Source organism: Histoplasma capsulatum (genome assembly GCF_000150115.1).
Source record: "Histoplasma capsulatum G186AR genomic scaffold supercont2.2, whole genome shotgun sequence".
Taxonomy (NCBI): Eukaryota; Fungi; Ascomycota; class Eurotiomycetes; order Onygenales; family Ajellomycetaceae; genus Histoplasma; species Histoplasma capsulatum.
In genome coordinates, this window is record NW_025544802.1 from 215,955 (window position 1) to 238,106 (window position 22,152).

Consider the following 22,152-nt stretch of genomic DNA (forward strand, 5'->3'; position numbering starts at 1 on the left):
GCAAACCTTGCATCACATCCACATCCGCTTCCATAACTCGACATTTGCTGACGGAGGCTTCAAAAGAGGGGGAACTTGTCGCCAAGCTGAGGAGCAGCGGAGAATCGCACACTAATCCACACCTTAGAGTATCCATGTCCAGGAAGTTGAACAGAGACGTAAGACTCTTGGTTCAGTTCTCCCAACCAACGGAGATCGGCAGCGGAGTCTGGGAACACACGTCAACTGCAAACCTCCCTTCTTTGAGTTGTGTATCTCCTATCTTTATGCAAAGGAGCCTTACTGACTCTCCACTTTTGAGCGGCAGAGAATACTTCTAAATTGATTCCTGATGCATTTTCCTTTTGAGACTAGCTTATTGGTCCTCACTCTTTGTTACACATTCACGATTCATGATGCCCCTATGAAGCTGACAAGTCAAGTACTCTAGGTCAATGTTTAGGAGTATCAGAAGCTCTTGGGGAATATGCTTGCTATGTGTGTGCACAGCATATATACAGTACAACACTCCATTCTCATGTGTTTCATTCAACACTAGGTCAAATCAGCGTTACAACCCTTTTTCTACAAAAGCTGCTACGATTGTCAGTCAATGGACGGAAATCCGCCAAAACCTGGAATAACTAGTCAACGCAAATTTCAGGGCGGAAGAATGAGAGGAAGAATATGAGGTCTTGACGGTAAAGCCGCGATAACCCTAATTCGAACAGTTTCCTGCATCTCGGCGGCAAGCCTCTGCACGTACCATGCCATGACCCAGAGACCAATGATCCCACCTCTGCAGGAATGATGCATGGAAGTTTAGCTCCCGCATCCACGGATAGACTCGAAACATCAATTCATATCAGATCCGCCACTGATACCTCACTCCCTGAAACATGACCAATTGGACCATTACATACCATTAAGGCGAAATTATGGGACTCCGGAAAATAGCGAAGAACTCGGGATATCTCCACGGCATGCGCACGTACTTGGTGGAGTCCTGGATCTGTAGCTATGTCCAAGCCACCGTTAACGCCTATTGTAGTTGGTGTGGGGTAGCGCTGGAGGTTGAGGACCTTTCCGATGGAATTCTGCCAGAGAACTTGCATCAACCTTAAGGTTTACTGACGGAAATCTTGTTTGCTTTCCCCGGTGCGTCCGACTAGGCAACGCAAGCCGCATGGTCCGCGACAATAAGGCCTTCGCACGCGCACTGAACACACTGCACACTGCACGAAAACGTATTTTTCTGACAACCCTAAGGAACCATTTTCGTCGTTGACAAATCGAGCCCTGCCAAGGAGGAACCCATTCTCCTGCTGATACAATGTGTTGCGTACTTCATCAATATTCCTGCAAAGCATCATCTTACACGTCATAACCCAATTTGACTGGCATATCGCTCCGTCCCAGGCGACTGTCGTCATTATATACTGAAGAGGGTTGCTGTTTGGAATGACATTGACTGAGATTATGAGCGGGGAAGCTGGAGGTGTGTTGGATGCAGCAGGACTTTATGCCCTCCAGAGCACTCTCACCCGTGAAATTTCCAGTCAGTACTGTGTGCATGTAACGTACAGTGGTATATCTACACTTTCCGTACATTACATACATAATTCATCCAATGAGAAATCCAGTATATATTATCTATCCAATTCTAATCAATAAATATATTTCTAACAATAGACATATGTTTGCTGCCACAGCGCGGGCTGCGGCCAGGCTTTACCCCATGCATGACATTCGCATTCAAGGCTGGAAAACGCTTATGCGGGGCTCTTATCTCGCCCTGCAGCAATCCCTTTACGGTTAGAAAATAAAACCTCCATCAGGCGTATTAGCCCTAGAAGGGAAGTTCGTCTGGATAGATCGATCAAAAAGGAGACATACATTAAAGCTTGAGTTGTAACGTACTTACTTTACTTACTGTATGAACAAGGTTTAACAGCGATGAAGAAAAAGGTGAAGGGAACTAATAACTGCCGAATTATAAAGCCGGACACAGGCATGGTTATTAGGCTAAACCAACAAAAGGAAGGACAGAAGTGGAATCATGCGAAAGATAGAAAAGAGAAGAAAGAAAAAGGGAAACAAATAGTATGTCATGAGTCAATTCAGCCAAATCGAATTACCTCGCCCTAACCGCCATAACCTGACCTACCAATAGTAAATTGAAAAATTCCGAATAAACCCAACCATATTAAAAATCGAAAAAGGAAAAAAAAAATTTTGTTTCTCCACCCTGAGGCCTGCCCATTGGTAAGTAGGAAGTAAGGGGAAAGACGAGGGTGGGAAGAGAAAGAAAAACAAAGTCAACACCTGGGAAAGATAGATGAACCTTTTGTTTTAGGTTATTGGGCAAGCCAGGTATTGCCACGAAAGCCATCCGTAGTAGCTCATGTAGGTCATCTGCCTAATTAACACAAGTATAATACGAAAGAAATTAAGGAGGAAAAGGAAGAGAGCGAAATACAGTATAGGATGTTAATGGCAGATGGGGAACTGATGCACCGCTATGTTGGGAAGGTGGTGATCATAAAGGTGGGTGGGGGATTGGAGGATAAGGAGGTGAGAAAGAATGGGTAAGAATAGGGAAGGCCAGATGCCCCAAGCAAAAATTCTTTCAGATTGCGCCCAGCACAAACTAAGATAGCAGGAAAGCAAAGACAGAATGAGAAGAATAATGAGAATCCATTTATTTAGCGATACTGTTACTCATCATGCCTTGCTGCTGCTGCTGTTGCTGTTGATGCTGGATAGCCTGAGCCTGGGCCTGAGCTTGTGCCTGTGCCTGTGCCTGTGCCTGTGCCTGCGCTTGTTGGGCCCGTTGTTGACCCTCCCTTTTCATAAAGTCAAACAGATATTGTTTGGCGATTTTCTCTACTTGTTCTTGGAACTGCTGGCGAACGGCATCGTGCCAGCCGGACGGATGACCAAATTGCTGTATGAGTTTCGCGCGTACCTCGTTTTGAGCTTGTGGCAGCATGCGCTGCGTGTAGAGTAACCGGTAGCGAGGTGGAAGTGCTCCTTGGCCTTGCCCAACTACACCACTTGCTTGCGGCATCGCTTGCTGCGGTGGGAGTTGTTGCGGGCTCCCTTGCTGTTGGCCGTGAGGAGCTTGGGCCTGTGACATTTGCAGCTGTGCCAGCTGAGATCGCATGACATGTGCCTGATAAGCAGCTGCATTTGGGAACTGGTTCTGTTGCACCTGCTGCGGTTGGGTTTGCTGTTGTTGAGCTTGCTGTTGGGTTTGCTGCTGTTGTTGAATTTGCTGCTGCTGTTGGATTTGCTGCTGCTGTTGCGCCTGCGTCTGCGCCTGTTGCTGCATGAATATATTTGGGTGTTGTGGAGGCTGGGCATGCTGAATACTTTGCTGTGCGTGCATATTAGCCTGGAGCTGAAGCTGTGCCATCTGCTGAGGCGTGAACTGTTGAGCGCCAGCCTGGGCTTGCAAATTTCGCTGCATAATGAGTTGCTGCCTCTGCTGCAGGATAGCTTGCTGCTGTTGTTGCGGGGTCATCATCACACCATTCATTTGGGGATTGGCCATTATGGGATGATTCATAACAGGGGTCTGAGCCATGGTAGAAGCGCTGGGACTTGCATGTGTCATTCTCTGCGTGGGAGTTGCGTTGCGCATTATTGGTGTGGCATGTGGTATAGCAGGGGTCCCTTGCCCCATTTGTGGAGTACCATGTCTGCTCTGACCCTGTTGGCTTCGTGTATTAACCATCGGATGTGCCATAACAGCTGGATGGCTATGCTGTACACCTGATGTAACTTGAAGTGGACTTCCCACTCCTTGTGAGGAACCTGTTATAGCCATTGGAACTCCTTGGTTCATCTGAGGTCCCATCAAATTTCCTGCCAAAGGTGACGAACTATGAGGCGTTACATTCCGGACTGGTGGAGATGACTGTTGACCTTGGGACGCTGGAACCATTTGTCGAGGCTGCGGCTGATGAGGTATTCCCATAGCAGGGTTTCCACGGGACTGGGAGCGGGCCCGATTTTGTGCAACCAAAAGTTGGGCATGTGCTTGCACCTGAGCATGGTGTGCTGCTGCTGCCGCCATTTGCGCTCTTCTTTTATCTTCCCGGCTTTGTTCTTCTGCCAACCGCTGCTCTGTTGCACGTCGTTTCTCTTTCTCGGCTTCCTGCTGCAACCTTTTAGCGTGGTCTTGTTGAAGTTTCTTTTCGTGTTCGATTTTAGCTTTCTCTTCATGTTCATGGCGGATTTTCTCGAGAGTTTTGAATCTTGAAAATCTAGGTTCGAATGGAGCTGCACCACTTTCGTCATCAACATTAGGCTTCGCTCCCCCAGCGTTGCCAGAAGTGGAAGGCCCCAGCCTCTCATCCATGATAAGCATGAATCGTTCCTCTTCAGCAGCCAATGCTTCATCCGCAGCTAACTCTGCGACAGTCCGCCTTCTGGTCTTTGGCGAAGGCGGTTTGTTGCGATGTCGAGGATCTTCCAAAAACTTGAGAAGACTCGCACTCGCGGTCAATGAATCAACCGGCTCTAGGTAGAGCGGTGGAGCCGTGGCATGTATAAGTTTTGCCTCTGCTTCTAGAAGCTCTGATGGCTCAACCATCATCTTTTGTCTCTTTGCTGGAGGCGGACGGTCAGATATTGGAGAAGATGGAAGTGCAGATATACTAGGCGTTTGGACAGCAGATCCAGTTCGCGACGCGGGATATGCTTGAGACTGGCGACGATTTACTCGTGGATCAGGCGTCATGGACAACAACGTTAATTCTGCGAGTAGAGACTGAGGTGTGGGATGTAATACTGTGGTGAACACCTTGGGTTTCATGGCTGGTTGCTTTGAATTGCTAGACCCCGCTTTCACTCCATTGGGTACTACAGTGTCACTACTTGTTTCTGGTACCGGCTGCTCGTCTGCTTTATGGCTGCTACCTGTTGAAGATCCATTGGTGGTACGCTTTATCTTCGACTGATTCTGTTGCGGATATGGGACAAATGGTGAAGGAGTGATGTGCTGATTGTAATTGTGCAAGGAAAAAGGTGAGCTCTTCTCCCCCGAATTGGAATTGGACGAGGGGTTGGATTGCGTGGAGATGGATTTATGATCCACGACGCGGACAATGAGGCAATCTATTCAAAATTAACTCCGAAGCTTCAAAGATGTAAATAATAATAACAAATACTCACTCTCGTAGAAGCGGACTCCGCACCTCACCAACTCCTCAATCATGTCGTGAGGAACAGTGCCAGCCTTCAAGTGCTTCATGAAAATCTTCATTTCAGAGTTATAGGGAAAGCTGCCATCTTGCTGGTCGAAACGGAAGTGGGTGGGATGTAAATGTATAGTTAAGGATGGCGGAACTTTCGAGTATTTTTTGAGGATATAGGACGTAGTTTTCACTATGTGGTCGGAGTAAGTCAGCGTTTCATACTTTGTCGAGAGAAAAATTCACGATAGGGAACACGAACCATATGGCTCCGGAAACCTCTTCAGCTGATTTCGATCTGTAGTAGCTCCATCTGCGCCAGGATGCTTTATCGGCAGACGCTGTAAACGAGATGCAGAGTCTCCTGGTCTTTGAGCCTCTTTCCTTGGGCGCATTGGCTGGCGATTATTTGCGCCATTTGCGGCGGTAGCACTTATCGGAGTCACTGAGCCTGGCTGCTTGGCGAGCGAAGCACGATTCGAAGCCGAACCCAGTGGGGATGGAGATGGTTGTGAAGGCTTCGCGCCATTGATCCCAGTCTGGATGTAGGACGGAGGAGGGCGTTTGATTTTGGGCGCGGGAAGTTTCGTGGACACAGCTGTCGCCATGCTGGAAGACGCTTCCATGCAGTTAAGGAGGGCTCTACTGCTAGCGCCCGAATGCAACAGTTCAGACGCTATCAAACAGGACGGATAAGAATACTATAACCCCCGAATATTGGTAGAAAGCCGATGCGGGAGACATGTGGGGAGTAGGTGCGGATAACGGAACGGCGACCGGCACGCCCACGACCGGCTCCGGTGGACAACAGATTGAAGGAGGAGATGCCTATACAGCACAGTATACCGGGCGAGACGGCGGAACGCTAATGGAGTCAAGATATACTGCCAGTCTGATGGCTATCATCGTTGTATGAACTGTCGTTAATTGTCGTTGGTTGATGCCAAGGATGAGGCTCCATGGATGTCACCTGCTCTTATATCACGTGATTTACACGGATTCGAACTAGCGTCAACCTAGGTAGTTGACTAATTGATTTAGTTCAACCTCGGCGAAAAAGGAATCAAAAGTTACGCTGACGTAGTTGATTAAAACGGCGTGCAAGGAGTGTAAGACAAATTAGCATACTGGTTGATATTTGAAAATTGGAAGTAAAGGTATTATAAGTTGATTGACGAAATGACGAAAATGCGTTATCTCTTGAATGAAGGAGCATAAAATAAAATACAAAATACATGAAAAGATCATAAAGGAGATAGAATAGCCTAAAGGGGAAACAACCTAGAGATAAAAAGAGCCCCATTCAAATAAGTAGATAGAAGAAAATCGTACAAGAATGGATAATGAAAAATTGCCCGGGAGGGTGGTCATATCGTGAGTTAGGAAAACATCAAAAGGTTTTCTTTCACAGAAAGTGTCAGTAGAAGGGGATCCGGCACTATCATTCAGTCATGGCCACAGACACGCCGTCTCCAGTCTTCCCCAGTTCTTAGCCCATCAACCACATCAAGTCGCTTGCCTAGGCCTGTTACTCCTTCTTTCTGCCACCATTTTTCACCCTTATCTGCACCTAGTGCAGACTCGTCGTCACTATCTACCAACCCACCGCGCCCGCCCTCCGCGCCAACTACAACAACAACTTGTCGAACCCATGCGGTAATTTGGTTAACCGACTCACCGTCATTGCCGGTCATGCTTTCTTGGATATATACAATTTCTGGAGAGAGGTGTCGAAGCATGTGAACGTGTCCAGTTGGTGTGCTAAAGGGTAGAATCATTGTCTCCTTGTCGACCAGTGATTGGGCTTGGTTGTAGAGAGCCTTGAAAAGGGGCGACGCCGACCCGAAATCATCCCCTGCAGGGCGAGGTTCAATGATATCGAGGCTGGACACATCTTGTATGTTTTCTACAGTCCCCTCCTCCGGGGAAATGTTGGCGTAGGAAGAGGAAAGAGACGGTGTGGGTCGAGACGAACTTGGGGAATTGGATGAGTGAGCTTGCAACCCAGGAGCATATATCAAGACGAAAACTCGTGCAGTATCGGGTTCGACGTATTCAGGGAGATGGGACAGGATAGACTATTTAATAGTGGATTAGCTCCAACTACATCGATTAGCATTTTGAATAAGAAGCCTACATGTTCTGGTATTTGCCCTTCCGAATCGACTTGATCCTCCACAAATCCAACAGAAGACACCACGATGGCCACGGTTTTTCTAGACTTTGTTTTAGGTGCATGCGCCGTTGGAGCTACAGATGGAGGCGGCAATGCTCCTGTCATGGCGCGAGATCCCGCAGTCGCAAGAACACTTCGGGAATTCGCTTCTTCAGTCCATCGGGAATGGTCTTCAAAATCGTTCGGTCCCTCTTCGCGGATCGCAGTCAACGCACCTCCAACAACAGCTCCAGCAGCAGCCACTCCAGCAGCGACTCTCCTGCTAGCGCCATCGAACAGTTGCTGTGGACTTGGGGTTCGTCGCAATGCACCTTGGACTCGCGATATGACACTTGCATCTTCAGGGTGAGCTCCATCATGGGCCCCGGTCGCCTTCGCGTATCCACTTTCCGGCTGGCTGTTCTCAGCGCCAGGTTGAAATCCTCCTGGAACATTTTCATCCCTTCGTTTGTGGTGTTCCCTATCCTCGTAATAATCATCGTCATCTTCACCGTCGCGGCGTTCGCTCCATACCCAAGTAGCAAGGCTGACGGCGGCGACGCCGACAGTGAGAGCGAGAGGAAGCCAATAACCGAGAGCAGTCCTTCTACCGGTAGAACTAAAGCCACCGGGACCACTGTGGCGACGATGACCGTCGGAAAAAGGTTGGTTTGACATGGGAACAGAAGTATAACTGGTTTTTGTGCAAATAAGGGGGTAAATAATAGCAATGTCTAAGTATATCCACAAACCGGCGATCAATGCAGATGGCAAGAATGCCACATTGTAGTCCTCCACAAGAGGTAAGGGAAAAGGTGCAGGGGCTAAGGGGGCGTAGACAACGAAATCAGTGTTTATAAACCATGAACTACCCCGTACTGTATATAAGATTTCAACCTCGGAAATCGGCGAGCGCGTGTGTAGTTTCCCGTGTGCTGTTTGCGGGGATTAAACATGTGGCTGGGGACGCGAGCTGTGTTTGCATTGTTTGCTCGCTGCGAACATATAAGTCACGTGGTCATAACCAACGGAAAAATTGATCGAGACGATCTATCATATACATTTTGATATTGTGCCCTCCACTGCGATCCGGGACAGCGGCTGTCCGGAGTATATAGCTAAAAAAAAGCTGCCAGCGCGCAGATATTGAATCGGCACGGCTCTTCCTGCGGACACGCTCCTATTACCCTCAGCAAATTCGGCTGAACATTGATTGGCATCCCCGCTATTTTGCTAGACCCAAAGGAGCAGATAAGCGCCTACTAGGAATCACTCTTCTTTGTTCTGGGAAGCTGCTTATAATATAAATTTCCCCGGAAAGCTCAGGATACGGAGCCTGCGGGCGGGGTGTCATCCTGGAGATTGGGAGGACAGTGTGATCAACGCAGGTCGCGGGGCAAGTAGATCTCTTGTCAGCTTCTCCAATTGTCAGCTAGAAACATGCCTCATGCCTCTGTTGTACCCTATGCGGGGTTTCAGGCTCTCATACTCTGTGGCCCTGGCGTTTCTTTGAATACATTTACCTCAAACCCTGAGGAATTCCCCAAAGCCCTTGTTCCAATTGCGAACCGCCCTATGGTCTGGTACCCTTTAGACTGGTGCTATCGCATGGGCATTACAAGTAAGTGCTTCTGGAATATTTCACAGATTATTTATTTATTATTTAATCCTGATCTCCTCCAATGGGCGTTTTACCGCCATCAACATGGGATGCAAGAATGATTTTTGTATGTTGAGGGTGGATCGACTTGCGGATACATGCCGCATATGGTGCCCAGGTTGCCATATTCAAAGGAAACCTTACATTTCGTCATAATCAACTGCGGAAATCATTTCATTCAACACCCCACATACAATTGCTGCTTGTCGTTTGAAACGTTCTAATAAACGCCTCAGATATAACTCTTATTACTCCTCAGTCAAGTCAGCCCGCTCTAGAGGCTGCCCTATCGCAAAACCCACATCTTACATCGCTACCTTCTCCATCCCCATCAGTGCTTGCACCCCGAGACCTAACCTTCACTACTGGTACTTCGGAGCTTCTACGACTACCTGATGTGCAAGCATGTATCAGGTCCGATTTTATGCTTCTTCCTTGCGACCTAATATGTGACCTGCTTGGCGAATCGCTCCTCGAAGCGTGGATGTCAAGTCAAGGAGCTCTGGATGGTTCGTCAGTCGGTGAAGCGTTTTCAAGCCGCGTATCAAGCATGGTTGGCGTTGGCGGGGAGCATGGTGGAAGGAGAGGCGGTCTCGGGGTATGGTACCCCATGCCCACTTCCAAAGAAGAGAAGATCAAAGGGGAGGTGGCCGATTTCCTGGCCGTAACACCCCTAGATACAGATGATGCTGCCGTTGTAAATGGCGGACCAGGCGGGAACGGATCCGTCCGCGCCTCATTATCAAAACTTGTGTACGCTGCACCAATGGATACACTGAAAAACACAATGGCCGAGAAGAAGGCTTTCTTGATCCGCCCTTCACTCCTTAGAAACCATGGCAGAGTGAAGCTCTTAACCACCTACCGTGATGCTCATATCTACTTATTGCCGTACTGGGTGAAAGACATGGCTAAAAGAAACCAGAAATTCGAAAGCGTCAGCGAAGATTTGATAGGATGGTGGGCGAAGGCCGAATGGCAAACGGGCCTAGGCGAGAAATTAAGCCTACGAGAAGTTTTCAGCAACCAGGACACAAATAGCCGTGGTTTCGTAGCCGAAGAGCGTGTCGAGGAAGAAATCGACATCACAGCCATGTCTACAACAAAATCAAGTTCCCACTCCAATATCAACCCGGACGGCAGCAGCGCGACACATAAGCACACTCGACCGCGTCCAACCCAACACACCTTGCCTTTTCAACTAGACGATACCGTCAACCCTAACCCAGCATCCCCGCAAAAACTCTCCGTACCCCCAATCCTCGCCTACGTTCACCCCTCACAACCCTCCGCCCCTCTAATCCGGCGCGTGGACAGTTCCGCCCTCCTTCTGTCGACCTCACTCCGTCTGGCAAAACTCGACCCAATCAACGACGTTGGTCGCGAGGCTGCGTCCCCGTTCGCCCACATGAACAAAATCGCCCATCCAGCCGGCATCGCCCAGCGATGCACAGTCACCAAAGCCGACTGCCTGATCGCCGAGAACGTAACCGTCGAAGAAAAGTGTGTCATCAAGGAGTGTGTGATTGGCGCCAACTGCCACATTGCCACTGGTGCGCGACTGACGCGCTGCCTGCTCATGGATGGTGCTGTGGTGGACCAGCGCTGTCAGCTTACAGGCTGTATTATTGGGCGACGTTGCAGGATTGGGCGCGAGTCTGTGCTGAAGGAATGTGAGGTGCAGGATGGGAATGTTGTTCCTGAGGAGACAGAGGCGAGCGGGGAGAAGTTTATGGTTTTTGAGGGCTTGGATGGAGATATGGATGACACAGATATGGATGGCGATATGGATGGCGATACGGATGAGCATGGGACGGGTTGAGTCCGAGTGATGATTAAAAATGAAAATACCCGTGAAATGGATGCACTAAACTGATCGATGGAAAATGAATGGCCGTCATGTCTTCCCCCCACCTAACCCAACACACTTTTTTCTATCTCGGAATATTACCTCAGTGTGGATGAAAATTAGCAATAAATAATAGAAAGCAACGGTGATGTATCCTCCCCTCTTGGGAAAGGAATTATCTTGTGTGTATTGCCAGCTTAGGTGGATGATATCCACGTCCGCAAGAGCCCCACGGGCGTTACATTCGAAATGCACATACTTTGCGCAAATTTTCCATCACAATACCGTTTAGGTAACTGGGGAAACAAGGCTCGTAGAAGGAAATGCATTCATTCGTACAGGTTTGAAGAAATGAAGAAGAAATGAACAAAAATCGGAGCAAGCAAATACCCTCCCATCCCGCACTTAGCAAATATGCAAATCCCCCCCTCAAAAGAACAACAACAACAACGTAAATACATCCGCAATATCTCGATATAACCCCCGGGGACATACAGTATGGCATACCCTTATTTGCCTCCGTGATAAAAATACATGAGCAAATAGAAGGCAAAAATAAACCAGTAAAATAAACCAATACCAGAAGCAAAACATAACATCGAGCACGAACTAAGCTGGGCTGGTTGTTTCAATTATTGAAACAATTGCTGAATGGTTAGAGCTTTAGAGTAGACGGCAGAGGAGAGTTCTACAGCGTAGAAAGCCAACAGGGAGCCGGACCGCTGGTAGCTTCACATATACATATCCCTTACTGGGCTGAAGTAGGATCAATGCCTGCAAGTCCATCCGGCTCTCAAACTAGGAGTTCCCGGCAATGCTAGTTATTAACCCATGAAAAGTGGCGTAATATAATCCAATGTAGGACTGCAAATCGTGAAATAAGATCTGAAAAGGAAGAAAAGTGAAAACCTGATAAATCCTGGCAGAGTAAATGGAAGAATGGAAATGACGGAATCCATTAATTTCCCTGTAGTCATCCAGAGACTTGGGGTTCGCATTCCTCCGGGTCTGGCTAAGCAGGCTTGCAGAATGTGTTTTTCAGTCACTACACCCATCAGAAGCAGGCTTCTTACCTAGCTTTATGGACTCCTGCGAATCTTTTTGGCTTTTTCTCTTGCATTGCGGGACTTGAAGGATCGGAGAGGGTCCTTGGGGTCTTTTAACTTTTCTTGTAGGCAGTTTTCGTAAGTTATATTCGCGCACGAACATTTTTTTCTCCCTTCGCGGAGGTTTGAGTGTTGGGCTCTCGAGACAGAAGTCCGAGGCTTCATGTTTCTTGAAAATTTTCTGCTCAGCCGGGTGGCAAGGCGATGGAGATAAGAGCAGGTCAGGCAAAAATTCATTGGAATCTACCAGCTCATCAAATTCAGACTGAGATAATTCTGGGGGGAAATCTTTATGGAAATCCAGGCGGCGAACAGTAGAATGAATCTGTGAAGAAACAGGGTTGGATATAATATAATGTGATAAAGAGCCAAGGAACCTCAAGTCAACAACACTTTGGTCCCTAGAGGTTTCTCCACGAGGAGCAGGGCATGGGCTCGCATAATCTCCGCCATCGCGGTACCACTCATCGAAATTTAAATTGTTGGCGGACTTCTGTGTATCAGAGTTCATAGTCGGGGTGTAAAATTGCCTAGGTCTTTCATTCAATGGAGTCACGAACGGAACACGCGGATTCGCCGCGGAATTTGAATTACATTGTTGGTCAACAAAAGCATTTCCCACTGATTTCAAGGATGAATTAGTTTGGAAAGTGTTGCACAATGGAGAACAAGAAATTGAAGTTTCGGGGGAAGGGGGTTTTGATGGCGCCGGGGTTTGTGGAGCGAATGAGGAGACGTCCCCGTTTTGTGAAACGCCGGCGAATAGGTCTCCATTTTGGTCTGCATGAAGATGTGGAAGATTAGAATCGATAAGCAAATCATATTGTGTGCTTGTGGCATCCTTGGGTAGAGTTAAAAATTTCGGATTGACCGTACAAGATTGCCCCAGTTCTTGATGTGGGGTGGGCTGGGCATATTGAACAGCAGGTACATTAAATCTTGTGGAGGCGTTAACCTCAGCATCCACAGTAGCCGCAATTCCAAACCCCCGTGAAGGCAACCCGGAGTTTGTTTTACACTCTGAGGACAAAGCTTCAGAATCTAGCGATAAAGCCCCCGGAATGGTAGAAGAAACTCCTGGAAGAAATACCGAGTCCTCATCAAGTGGTGAAATTTCTGGTAGATCATATAGTGACATCCTTTCCTGCATTCGAGATTCAATATCGAAAATAGTGTTGAACAGGCATCGGTGGGGTGTATGGGGGGAAGTAGGAAGGTAGGATCTGGTGCAAGGGCTGTTTAGTGGATGTGTAATGTCGAGGTCAGGGTGGCTTTGATCCTTTGGTCAATATTGGGCGCGATCTCAAAACTTGTATTATCCCAAACTCAGCAGTCATACAGATATATGAAATAAAGTAATGAGAGGATGAAGAAAGAAGGAAAAGGACTACGACGAGCCAAAAGAGGACATCTTATAGCTCCTGACATTCACAGTCAAGTTGCATCATTGCGGCCATTCACTTGCCATGTGTTTTCATGGAGGGAAAAAGCAGAGAAAGTTCCTGCTTCGCCCAGAGGGAAAGGAATGGGTATGTTCCAGAGGAGGTTTCTGGAATATCCCGAAGAGAACGGCATGATGTGATGGATTATGGATGTCAGATATCACCGGTGTGGTGGGTCTGATGCAGCGGACTCCCCGCGACAAACTTCACAAGACGCTATGGAAAATACCTAGATTCCCTGGAATTAGCAAATCAATAATACAATTTAAAGGTGGATGAAGAAATCGTCGATAAGATGTTTCCGGAGTGTTCATCAATGACAGCATTGGTGTTCTTGGCGACGACCAGTTGGCCGTGACGTCATTGTTGTGGTTGCGCGGGAGGAGCCGCGTCAAGGCAATTATCACGTGGCAATAACCGCGTTCATGAGTCAGCGACGGGTTTTAGCGTGTTTAGTATATTTGCCCCTTTTGGCTCCTATCCAGAACATTCTCCAAAATTTGTTAACAGACACTGTCTCAGGATAATATTAACCCCAACAAATTATGCAGTTATTTTATGACATTTATGTGACACTACACGCGGCAAGATCCAAAATAACACGCCCTAACGACACACCCGAGCTATCCGACTCGCACAAGATGGGAGACGACAATCACATCAGTATATCAGATTGCAATCCTGCCTCCTGAGCTGGCAGCGTGGTACGCAAACTTCCGCGTTCAACATAGTGCCCGACAATCTACAGTGAATGCTGGGTTTGTCCGAATCTCTTGGAGGTTGTAGCTGAGGGGCAACCTCCTCGTGAAGTTGAATTTCCACAGCAAGAGATGGAGACGAACGGATAATTTTCTAGGTTCGATGAGACATCCTTTTATAACACTTATTACACTTATTATGTATCTTATGTTTTTTGTTTTCTTTGCATGCTTTCTTTTTTGCAGTTCCGTTCAACTGACTGGAAAGATATCCAAGGGGCATCCTGCAGGCACACAGTCATCATTGTGCCGTTCAACACTGAATGCATGGATCGTCAAACCATACCTCGAATTTCCAGTTGCTAAAACTCAGCTTCGAACGAGAGCCACTTAACATCTACCAGAAGCAAAAAGTTCATCAAATCATATCATCTTGAGAGACCCATTTTCTGCTCTTAGAACTAACCCCCACCATCTTAGTTTTGGATTAGGAGGAGTAATATCGGTTGGAATAATTGTATCTCTGCGGAGCATTATCACACCGATATAATTTCCCCGTAAATGGGTTATTAATCTAAACCAAACAAGCCCAAACATCGGTGCATAGCCCCCGCAGCCAACTACTCTCAAGCCCGGAAGCCAATTGATAATTCTACTCTTCCATATGGACCTTTATACACCTTCCCGATCAATCCTGGAACTGCCAGATAGCCTGCCTGGCACAAAGGCGAGTGAAGGCGATTACCTCAGCAAAGACATCCTGAATGATCAATGCTGGTACGGGGAGCTAGTCCGTAATAGGAAGCCCAAAACTCCCATCTTCCATGAAATCAAGAGACAACCATAATCTTTACTTCTTGTTTTGAAATTGACGGTCGACAGCTATTAGTGTCTTCAAGGGGCTGCTCTCTTCGTTGATATGACGATATCAGAATGGTTGGTCCGTGCTAACCGGGACTCTGGACTGCCATCCATTTCCCTTTATATGTGTCCTCAACCTCTGACAAACACCCTATTTTCTTGATCTATATCCATATATACCAGTTATATATAAATGAAAAAAAGTTTTGAAACCTACTCGCACACTGTCGATCTATACATTCTACGCTTCCCTGAAGCTCTTCTTCCTATTTGATCCATCCTTTAACCCTCTTGTCCCACCCAACCCAAAACCAGCCCACTCTTTCCCTTGGTACCCCGATTTCGAAGTCCCATCTATCTGTATCGCATGAAACGAACAATGTATTTATTCCATTTCGCTTTTACACAGGCTACAGCAGCATACACCCCGCAAGGCATCAGTTATCGAATGAACAACGTATGTTGTTAGCGTCCTCCCATATTCTCTATCTCTTCCATGCATTGGCTGCACTGTACGCCTCCCCCTCTTTTTTTACCTAATGAGCAATTGAGAAAGGTTGTACTTACCACCGTTGGAAAGTCAGGGGAGGATCAAAAACAATAAAAATAAGAAAAAAGACAGGGGGTGAGACTCTTCCCTCCCCTCGTCCCGCTACCACGGCCTCGCCCTGTATACAAATAGGAAGGGTGTAAGTTGGGCAAGATGTTACACCACTCGAAACAAAACACAAATAAATAAATAAATGAAGCCCCTTTATTCAATAACATCAGGAACAAGTTTTTGTTCCTGGGCCTGATTTCAGGTATATATATTTACATATATACATACGGAGTATACATGTATACATGTACAGTGCATGCACAATCCGTAGCCACCTTGCATATAACATACTTTTTCATTGATCAAAGGGGTAAACAACCAAAACTCAAACCTTAAAAAAGAAGCTTTGGAACCTGGAACTTACTTGATCAACCAACAGTAACAAGTTGCAAAAATAGATAAAGAAGTATAATAAAATTTTACAAAAGAACAAGGCTCTTGTTTCGTTTCACCACCCCCACTGGCGGCTCGTAGCCCGATCTTTTTTTGCATATTGTTTGAATATATAGATGTTAGATTTTATTTTATTTTCGTCAATCAATTAATCATTCGTTCATTCAATCAGCGACATCGTCCGACTGGCTGCGAGGAACAGGTGAAATAAATAAAAAGGGAGGGGGAACACACAGGAATGTGGGGAGGGAGCCGCGGGAAAACAAGCAAGCAAGCAAGCATTCTGCATATGTACTGGACAGTACACCCAAATGTTATTTTACAAACCCCCCAAGAGACCACTGACCACTGATCAACTGATCGGTGAGAACGAAATACCCCATGATCTGCACAGCTTACGATGTGTGCTGATCTGACTTTCTTGAAGTGGGGCGCGGGAAGAGGGTGGGCCAGGAAGGGAAAGGAAGGAGGAACCTGGAAAGGGACCGGTGTTGGCAGATGATCGTTTGTCTCTGGAGAAAAAACAAATATATTTATTTGCTTTTCAACCATAGGACGGGATTTTCAGGGAATAATCATGGGAGACATCTGAGAAAAAAAGGATGACGCTGGAGTCTTGAGCCAAGGACATGACGGGATTGGCTGGGGGATGACATGGAGGCTCTGCTGCTGACGGTTTCAGGACTTTTGGAGCTTGGAGTTTATTTTTATTTCGTAGTGGCAAGTGCATCGCCGTCATCATGCAAGCGGGGAAGAACTATCAAGAAGAGAATAAGTAGAAATGAATAAAGTACCAAGGCTATCAATATAAATAAATAAACAAATAATAAATAAATAAAAAAGTCTGGGGAAAAGTAAGGAGGAAAAAACTTGTTTGATGCGGATAGCCTATCCATTGAATATCAAGATATCTATCTGCAGAAGACATGTGCCTTGCTTCCTGAATAATAATAAATACCAAAAATAAGTTAGCTAATGATTCCATCTTCTGTCGTGTTTCCATTATTTCCTTCCTTACATCTCTCAAGTATAAACGCTAAGTTACTCTGCACAGACCAGATCAACTGAACTTAGCTTGTATCACAAGTGGGCCCAACGAAATATAAGCTCCTCTCTCAATATACCATATCATTCTGCATTATTGGGATTCAGGGTGAGGATCTGATAAAAAAAAATATATGTCGATCGAAAATCAAACCAAACAAATCTACCCCATGAAAAAGGTGAACATGGACTAACTAGCGACGTGCGTTTTTTGATTTGAAAACGCTCGTGTCTAGCGAATAGACTCGAGACTAGCGCTAGCGACCCCTAGAATCAGGAGAAACCAGGAGCTTGCATGACTGCGTAATATTGCACCACTCAGCGGAGTAACTAACCGACGCAGGTTTCAAGGAGGAGCGGGGGGACCCTCTTTTATCCCCTCCTGTTTCTGCAATTCTTACCACGTCGGGGAACAGAGCGGAGGAGAGGGCAGAGGATGGGATGGACTGGTGTTAGAAAAGATACAGTACATTGCGTAGGGGATCTTTTCCTCAAGGCTCGCTGTTCCTAAAATGGCTTCTGTCCTACACAACATCCAGCATGAAATAATAAATAGACAGATAGACAGATATACTGATATGCAGATATAAATAAATAAATACAACCTATTTCGGGACCCAGTGGATGACCTCCAAAACCCACGTCCTGCCAACGCCCTCAGCTTCCTTTCATTTGAATTTTTTGATATTTGATGCCCCCTATATTCCCCATATTACCTTACGTCTCGTACAGTCCATCCACCTGTCTCTTCCGGGTAAGTTGTACCAGCCTGAGCACTATGGTTTGTGACATCCGCTGTCTCCACGAACCATCCATTATCCGGCGTTTCCCAGGGCTGCCTGGCACTGTATGGAGATACTGTAAGATAAAATCAGGAAAAGTAATGTAAGGTACGGTAAGCCAAGATAATATCGGTGCGTGACTCGCTGTAAAGGGCAGGGAAGCTGTCCGAAGCGTCCACCGCTAGGCGGGATGCGGCGTAGTGGCTGTATCAACAGCCCAAAGGTTTTACAACGGTATGTAACCAGCCAGTCAGGAGTGATCCTGGGTATCAATGTTTCAGGCTGCTGGAGTCCGTAACAATCGCCCGTACCAACACCTGTACCAGCGCCCGTACCGTCCTGGTGCCTCAACCATCTCCGTCTCCCATCTCCATCCTCACCTCCTCTCCTCTCCTCTCTCCTCTCCTCTCTCCTCTCCTCTCTCAGCTTCGCTGGCGTTGACCTTGTCATCCGTCATCCTCACCCCCGTCCCGGTCCCGGTCCCCTTCCTCTTCCTCCTCTTCCTCCTCTTTCTCCCGTGTGTGCCCTGGAGGAATAGGCCCGTGGTTCTCTCTTCGTTCAGCTTGTTCTGTCTCCTTCTTTTAATCTCTATCTCCTTTCGTTCAGTTGATATATTTTTTGCCTGTCACTACTCTTTTCTTTCTTCATGGCTTGATTCTGTGTTTCTTCACCCTCTTCTTCACCATCTCGTTTTACTTTCCTTTTCATTTTGAATCTCACTTGCATACTTCCCTGAGCTCCTTGGGATCCTCATCTCGCATCGCCTCGTTTAAACAACTATCCTCTCCATCGTGTCCCGTTCTTGTTGCTGCAGTTGTTTTCTTTCCATTCGTTTGACATTATATGGCCTCTTTGGACCTAAGCATCGTATAATTTTATCCTTTTCAATCGTTTCTCTTTTTAAAAAACTGCTTTACAATCGTGATCTTGGTAGGTCTCCTTTCTTACTATCCTCCCAACTGCCTAGTGCTTTGGCTTTTCTATCTATTCCCGACTCTCGCCTTGGAATGCGTGAACACAACGAAAGGACTACCCTAGCTCGCACAATAACATCGGTACCCGTCCTGTCCTACCCCTACCTACATTACCCTCCAATTCCTCCTCAATTGGTTTCCCCAACGCTTCCTAACCTACTACTCGAATTCTCTGACTTCCTCTCAACTTGACTTTCGACATACTATTGGTGGATGCCTCAGCTGACCTATTAATTTCAAGGTTGCAGGTTTGTTCTAGTTGGCCTCTATCATCTTGTCCCCCAATCAGCAGAACGCGTTGTGGTGGATATATCTACATCACCGAATTCCCTACCTATCGTGCCTCTTGATCCAAGAGTCAAATTGCCAGAAGTATCTCCGTTCACCTTTTTCTTCCATTAAATATACCGCGTGATTCCAATCATGGCTGCATTGGTACAAACGATTCCCCAGCAGACCAACTCCATCACTCTGCTGCAGCCTCGCGCCTCTTCTACTGGCACCTTTCCATCCCCCACAACTTCAACACTACAGCAGCATTCACAAATGTCTCGAAACCAGCAGCCGTCTAGGGCATCACATAACAATGTGTTGGAAAATGGGAATGGGAATGGGATTGGTTATAGGACTTCACAGGCTGGACATCCTGTTGCTCCTTACGCCTTCACTAGCACTCCCAGTTTGACGAATACTGGCAGCTCTCACATGCGTCAGAATGGCCCCCATCACCTAAAAACGGAGGATAGAGCGGTATCTGCTCCTTCGACAGTACATACCCAAGCAAACCCTACTTACCCGGGCCTGATTCCCTCTCGTGTGCATTTCCCTGCTGCTGGTTCGGTATCTAATACTTTCCCTACCATCCCGTCCTCTGTTATATCCCAAGTTTCGAAAGACGACTCTGCAATCCCAACAAGACAACGAACCAGTGAACCTCCTGCTCGGCCTTTGTCTTCAATTGGGCTTACATCTCCCGCTGCTTCTGCTAAACCTTCTCCAGATCGTTACCGTCGTGGTCAACGACGAGCTGAAACCCAGAATGGGCTTATGCAGACTTCGTCGCCTGTAGCAAACGGACCCTTGCAGTCCAGTTTTGGCCCCAGTATAAAGCAAGGAGCCCCCCCATCTCACTTCAGAGGTGTCAGTGCAGATGATGGGTCCGTTAACAAGTCACAATCATCAGAGCAAGCCAAGCGCTACAGACGTAGGAGCTTGGGCAGTCTAGACATGACCCCGGTAAACGTATCAGAACAAAAATCAGTCTCCGAAACACAAATTTCATTAGACACCAAAGATTTGACTCTCCAAAACGTCGATCAGCAGCCCCATTCTGCTCAATCATACTCCCATTCCCACAAGGGTAGCGCTGAAAGTGTCTCATCCACCAGATCGTCACCTCCAACTGTAAGCCTGCTTCCAGTATTTTTATTTCACCTGCCTTTGTGTTTATGACTAACATATATTATTTTGGGAGCAAAAGGGAAAACGAGCTCCTCCAGTTTCATCGCCCACTACACTGAAACTAGATCACAAACTCATTGAAAATCCGAAACGTGTCACAAATCCTTCTCCTTTGTCCCAACCGGTGGATATGAGCTCTGAATCTTCAGAAACAAAGCACCCCACTACCACGAACTCCGCAACTAAAACACCTTCTGCAATGCAAGAACAGTCCTCATCTCCTTCACAAGGTAAAACACAAAGTCCTGCTGCAAAGCGCCTGACAGAATTGTCAAAAAAAGGTTTCCATAAATCTGGAAAGTCAAGGCTACGAAGGGCACTGTCGTTTGGCAGTGTTGCGGAGCTTCGGGCCGCCAGTGCCCAGGAAGCTACACAAACTGGTCGACCTAGCCAAGAAGTGTCGCGAAAGCAACAACTCGACGAGGAATTGGGTGCGGAGCAAGCTGCAATTGCAGAGGAACAAGAAGCCAATGGACTTGGTGAGAGCATATATTCAGGGCAAGGTCATCTATTTTCGGGATCGATGGATAATCTGTCTATTTCTTCCACTGCCTCTTCGGCGTCGATTATGCTGAGGAAGATGGGCAAAGGCGTTAGAAACTCCACCCGGTCACTTGTCGGGCTCTTCAGACCTAAATCTACACCCAACACCATGAGGAATGCAACTGCACCTGCTGAACCTATGACGCCTCGGGTGTCCATAGTAAATGTGGAAGCGGAGCGCGATAACAATGTGGCACGGTCCAAGAATAGCACCTCGGTGCAGGTCAATGATAATAATAGTTATAATTACAATAATGAACCAGCAACATCGCCCTCAGCTCAGGGACGTACTTCTGTGGAAACCGGTAGCTCAGACACAGGAGGAGAACAAAGCTACGGTGCTGATAACGTTAACGCGGTCCGCAAGAGCATCATGGGAGGTGAAAGAGAGCGTGCTGAAGTTCTCGCTGCGGTGAGAAAGGGAATTCTGAAAAGTGAGCTTATCTCTTATCATTGATAAAAGGTATTCATGAAGGGGCATGTCCGTCTTAACATTGTTACGTTTCACCTATAGGATCTGGCACCGGCTCCAACACCTCGTCTCCCACCCTTCGCCCGGTCGAGTTCAGAGGAGTTGACATGATTCCTGTTCCTCACATCCAGGACTCTCCTCACTCCAGCGCCCCAAGCACCCCCAATGGAGATCGTGATCACCCCCCGCGCTCTGGCCATCGACGGACGGATTCCATTACAATTGAAGGAGAAGATTACTTCCTCCCCTCTGGTCGATTCACTACATCCGACTCCTCAAGTGCACCCGTTACGCCACAAACCGCTGCGCGAAACATATCATTCAGTCCCCGCATCCAATTTCACGACACATGGCCTAGTGGAGAGTATGACCGTCGCGGAGATATTGCGACTTGCAATCGACTGACGCCGCTATTAGCACAGCAAATTAAAGAAGAGCTTAATACTTTCAAAATGGTTAGCCAATATTCCTCTAATCTATCCATTCGTGTGCACCTTAACTAACACCCAGTTCTTTACGCTATTCAGGAGATGGAAGTCCACGAATCCTCGAAGGTTTATACACACTTCTTCTAATGGGAAAAATTAAAAGAAAGGCAAAAAGATAAAAGGCTGCAACTGCATTCTAACCTGGTGGTGATGGGCGTTTTCTTTCCTTCCTGCACATTGCGTACTTGATTGAGTGTTTTGTCTGTTTCGCACAACATGCAACACGTAACTTGTCTTAGTGACCGTCCATTAATTCACCTCTTTCCCTCATTGCTTTCTTCCCTTTTCCAATGGAACGCATTTTCGAGCGTAACTCCAAATTTTTCACATCTCTTTCACTTTTTTTATGATGGTCCTGGGTTCCTTTTTTTCATTTAATTCATTTTTGTAAGTACGTCCGTCTCAGTACTCCTTGCTTCATGCTCTCGCTTTTCTCTCTGCGT

General features: G+C 47.0%; 8 protein-coding genes across 8 annotated transcripts in view; 3 read left to right on the forward strand and 5 right to left on the reverse strand.

Annotated features, from left to right (window-relative positions):
* HCBG_01287 (C2H2 zinc finger domain-containing protein) overlaps positions 1-1,412 on the reverse strand; it is a gene marked incomplete at both ends in the record, with an annotated part of 3,672 nt that extends 2,260 nt beyond the window's left edge. The window contains 5 exons of the mRNA XM_045428337.1: positions 123-208; positions 370-401; positions 746-778; positions 975-997; positions 1,209-1,412. Of these exons, the coding sequence (XP_045290123.1) occupies positions 123-208; positions 370-401; positions 746-778; positions 975-997; positions 1,209-1,412 (378 nt within the window). The remainder of the gene's footprint in view (positions 1-122; positions 209-369; positions 402-745; positions 779-974; positions 998-1,208) is intronic.
* A 1,268-nt stretch (positions 1,413-2,680) lies between these two features.
* On the reverse strand, positions 2,681-5,788 carry HCBG_01288 (uncharacterized protein; the record flags this gene model as incomplete). The annotated part of the gene is made up of 3 exons (XM_045428338.1): positions 2,681-5,103; positions 5,161-5,373; positions 5,443-5,788. The coding sequence occupies 3 exons, from the start codon at positions 5,786-5,788 to the stop codon at positions 2,681-2,683; spliced, it is 2,982 nt and encodes a 993-aa protein (XP_045290124.1).
* Positions 5,789-6,356: 568 nt separating this feature from the next.
* On the reverse strand, positions 6,357-8,155 carry HCBG_01289 (uncharacterized protein; the record flags this gene model as incomplete). The annotated part of the gene is made up of 2 exons (XM_045428339.1): positions 6,357-7,258; positions 7,318-8,155. 2 exons carry the CDS (start codon positions 8,011-8,013, stop codon positions 6,626-6,628), a joined length of 1,329 nt encoding a protein of 442 aa, XP_045290125.1.
* Positions 8,156-8,775: 620 nt separating this feature from the next.
* On the forward strand, positions 8,776-11,017 carry HCBG_01290 (translation initiation factor eIF2B subunit gamma; the record flags this gene model as incomplete). The annotated part of the gene is made up of 2 exons (XM_045428340.1): positions 8,776-8,956; positions 9,232-11,017. The coding sequence occupies 2 exons, from the start codon at positions 8,776-8,778 to the stop codon at positions 10,815-10,817; spliced, it is 1,767 nt and encodes a 588-aa protein (XP_045290126.1).
* An 865-nt stretch (positions 11,018-11,882) lies between these two features.
* Positions 11,883-13,100, reverse strand: HCBG_01291 (uncharacterized protein; the record flags this gene model as incomplete). Its single annotated transcript, XM_045428341.1, has 2 exons — positions 11,883-12,571; positions 12,827-13,100. The coding sequence occupies 2 exons, from the start codon at positions 13,098-13,100 to the stop codon at positions 11,883-11,885; spliced, it is 963 nt and encodes a 320-aa protein (XP_045290127.1).
* A 1,313-nt stretch (positions 13,101-14,413) lies between these two features.
* On the forward strand, positions 14,414-14,937 carry HCBG_01292 (uncharacterized protein; the record flags this gene model as incomplete). The annotated part of the gene is made up of 2 exons (XM_045428342.1): positions 14,414-14,503; positions 14,698-14,937. 2 exons carry the CDS (start codon positions 14,414-14,416, stop codon positions 14,935-14,937), a joined length of 330 nt encoding a protein of 109 aa, XP_045290128.1.
* Positions 14,938-16,489: 1,552 nt separating this feature from the next.
* HCBG_01293 (uncharacterized protein) lies at positions 16,490-18,228 on the reverse strand (the record flags this gene model as incomplete). The annotated part of the gene is made up of 5 exons (XM_045428343.1): positions 16,490-16,702; positions 17,391-17,435; positions 17,711-17,847; positions 17,884-17,975; positions 18,152-18,228. 5 exons carry the CDS (start codon positions 18,226-18,228, stop codon positions 16,490-16,492), a joined length of 564 nt encoding a protein of 187 aa, XP_045290129.1.
* A 940-nt stretch (positions 18,229-19,168) lies between these two features.
* Positions 19,169-21,796, forward strand: HCBG_01294 (uncharacterized protein; the record flags this gene model as incomplete). Its single annotated transcript, XM_045428344.1, has 4 exons — positions 19,169-20,149; positions 20,226-21,183; positions 21,264-21,676; positions 21,749-21,796. The coding sequence occupies 4 exons, from the start codon at positions 19,169-19,171 to the stop codon at positions 21,794-21,796; spliced, it is 2,400 nt and encodes a 799-aa protein (XP_045290130.1).
* Positions 21,797-22,152: the final 356 nt, after the last annotated feature.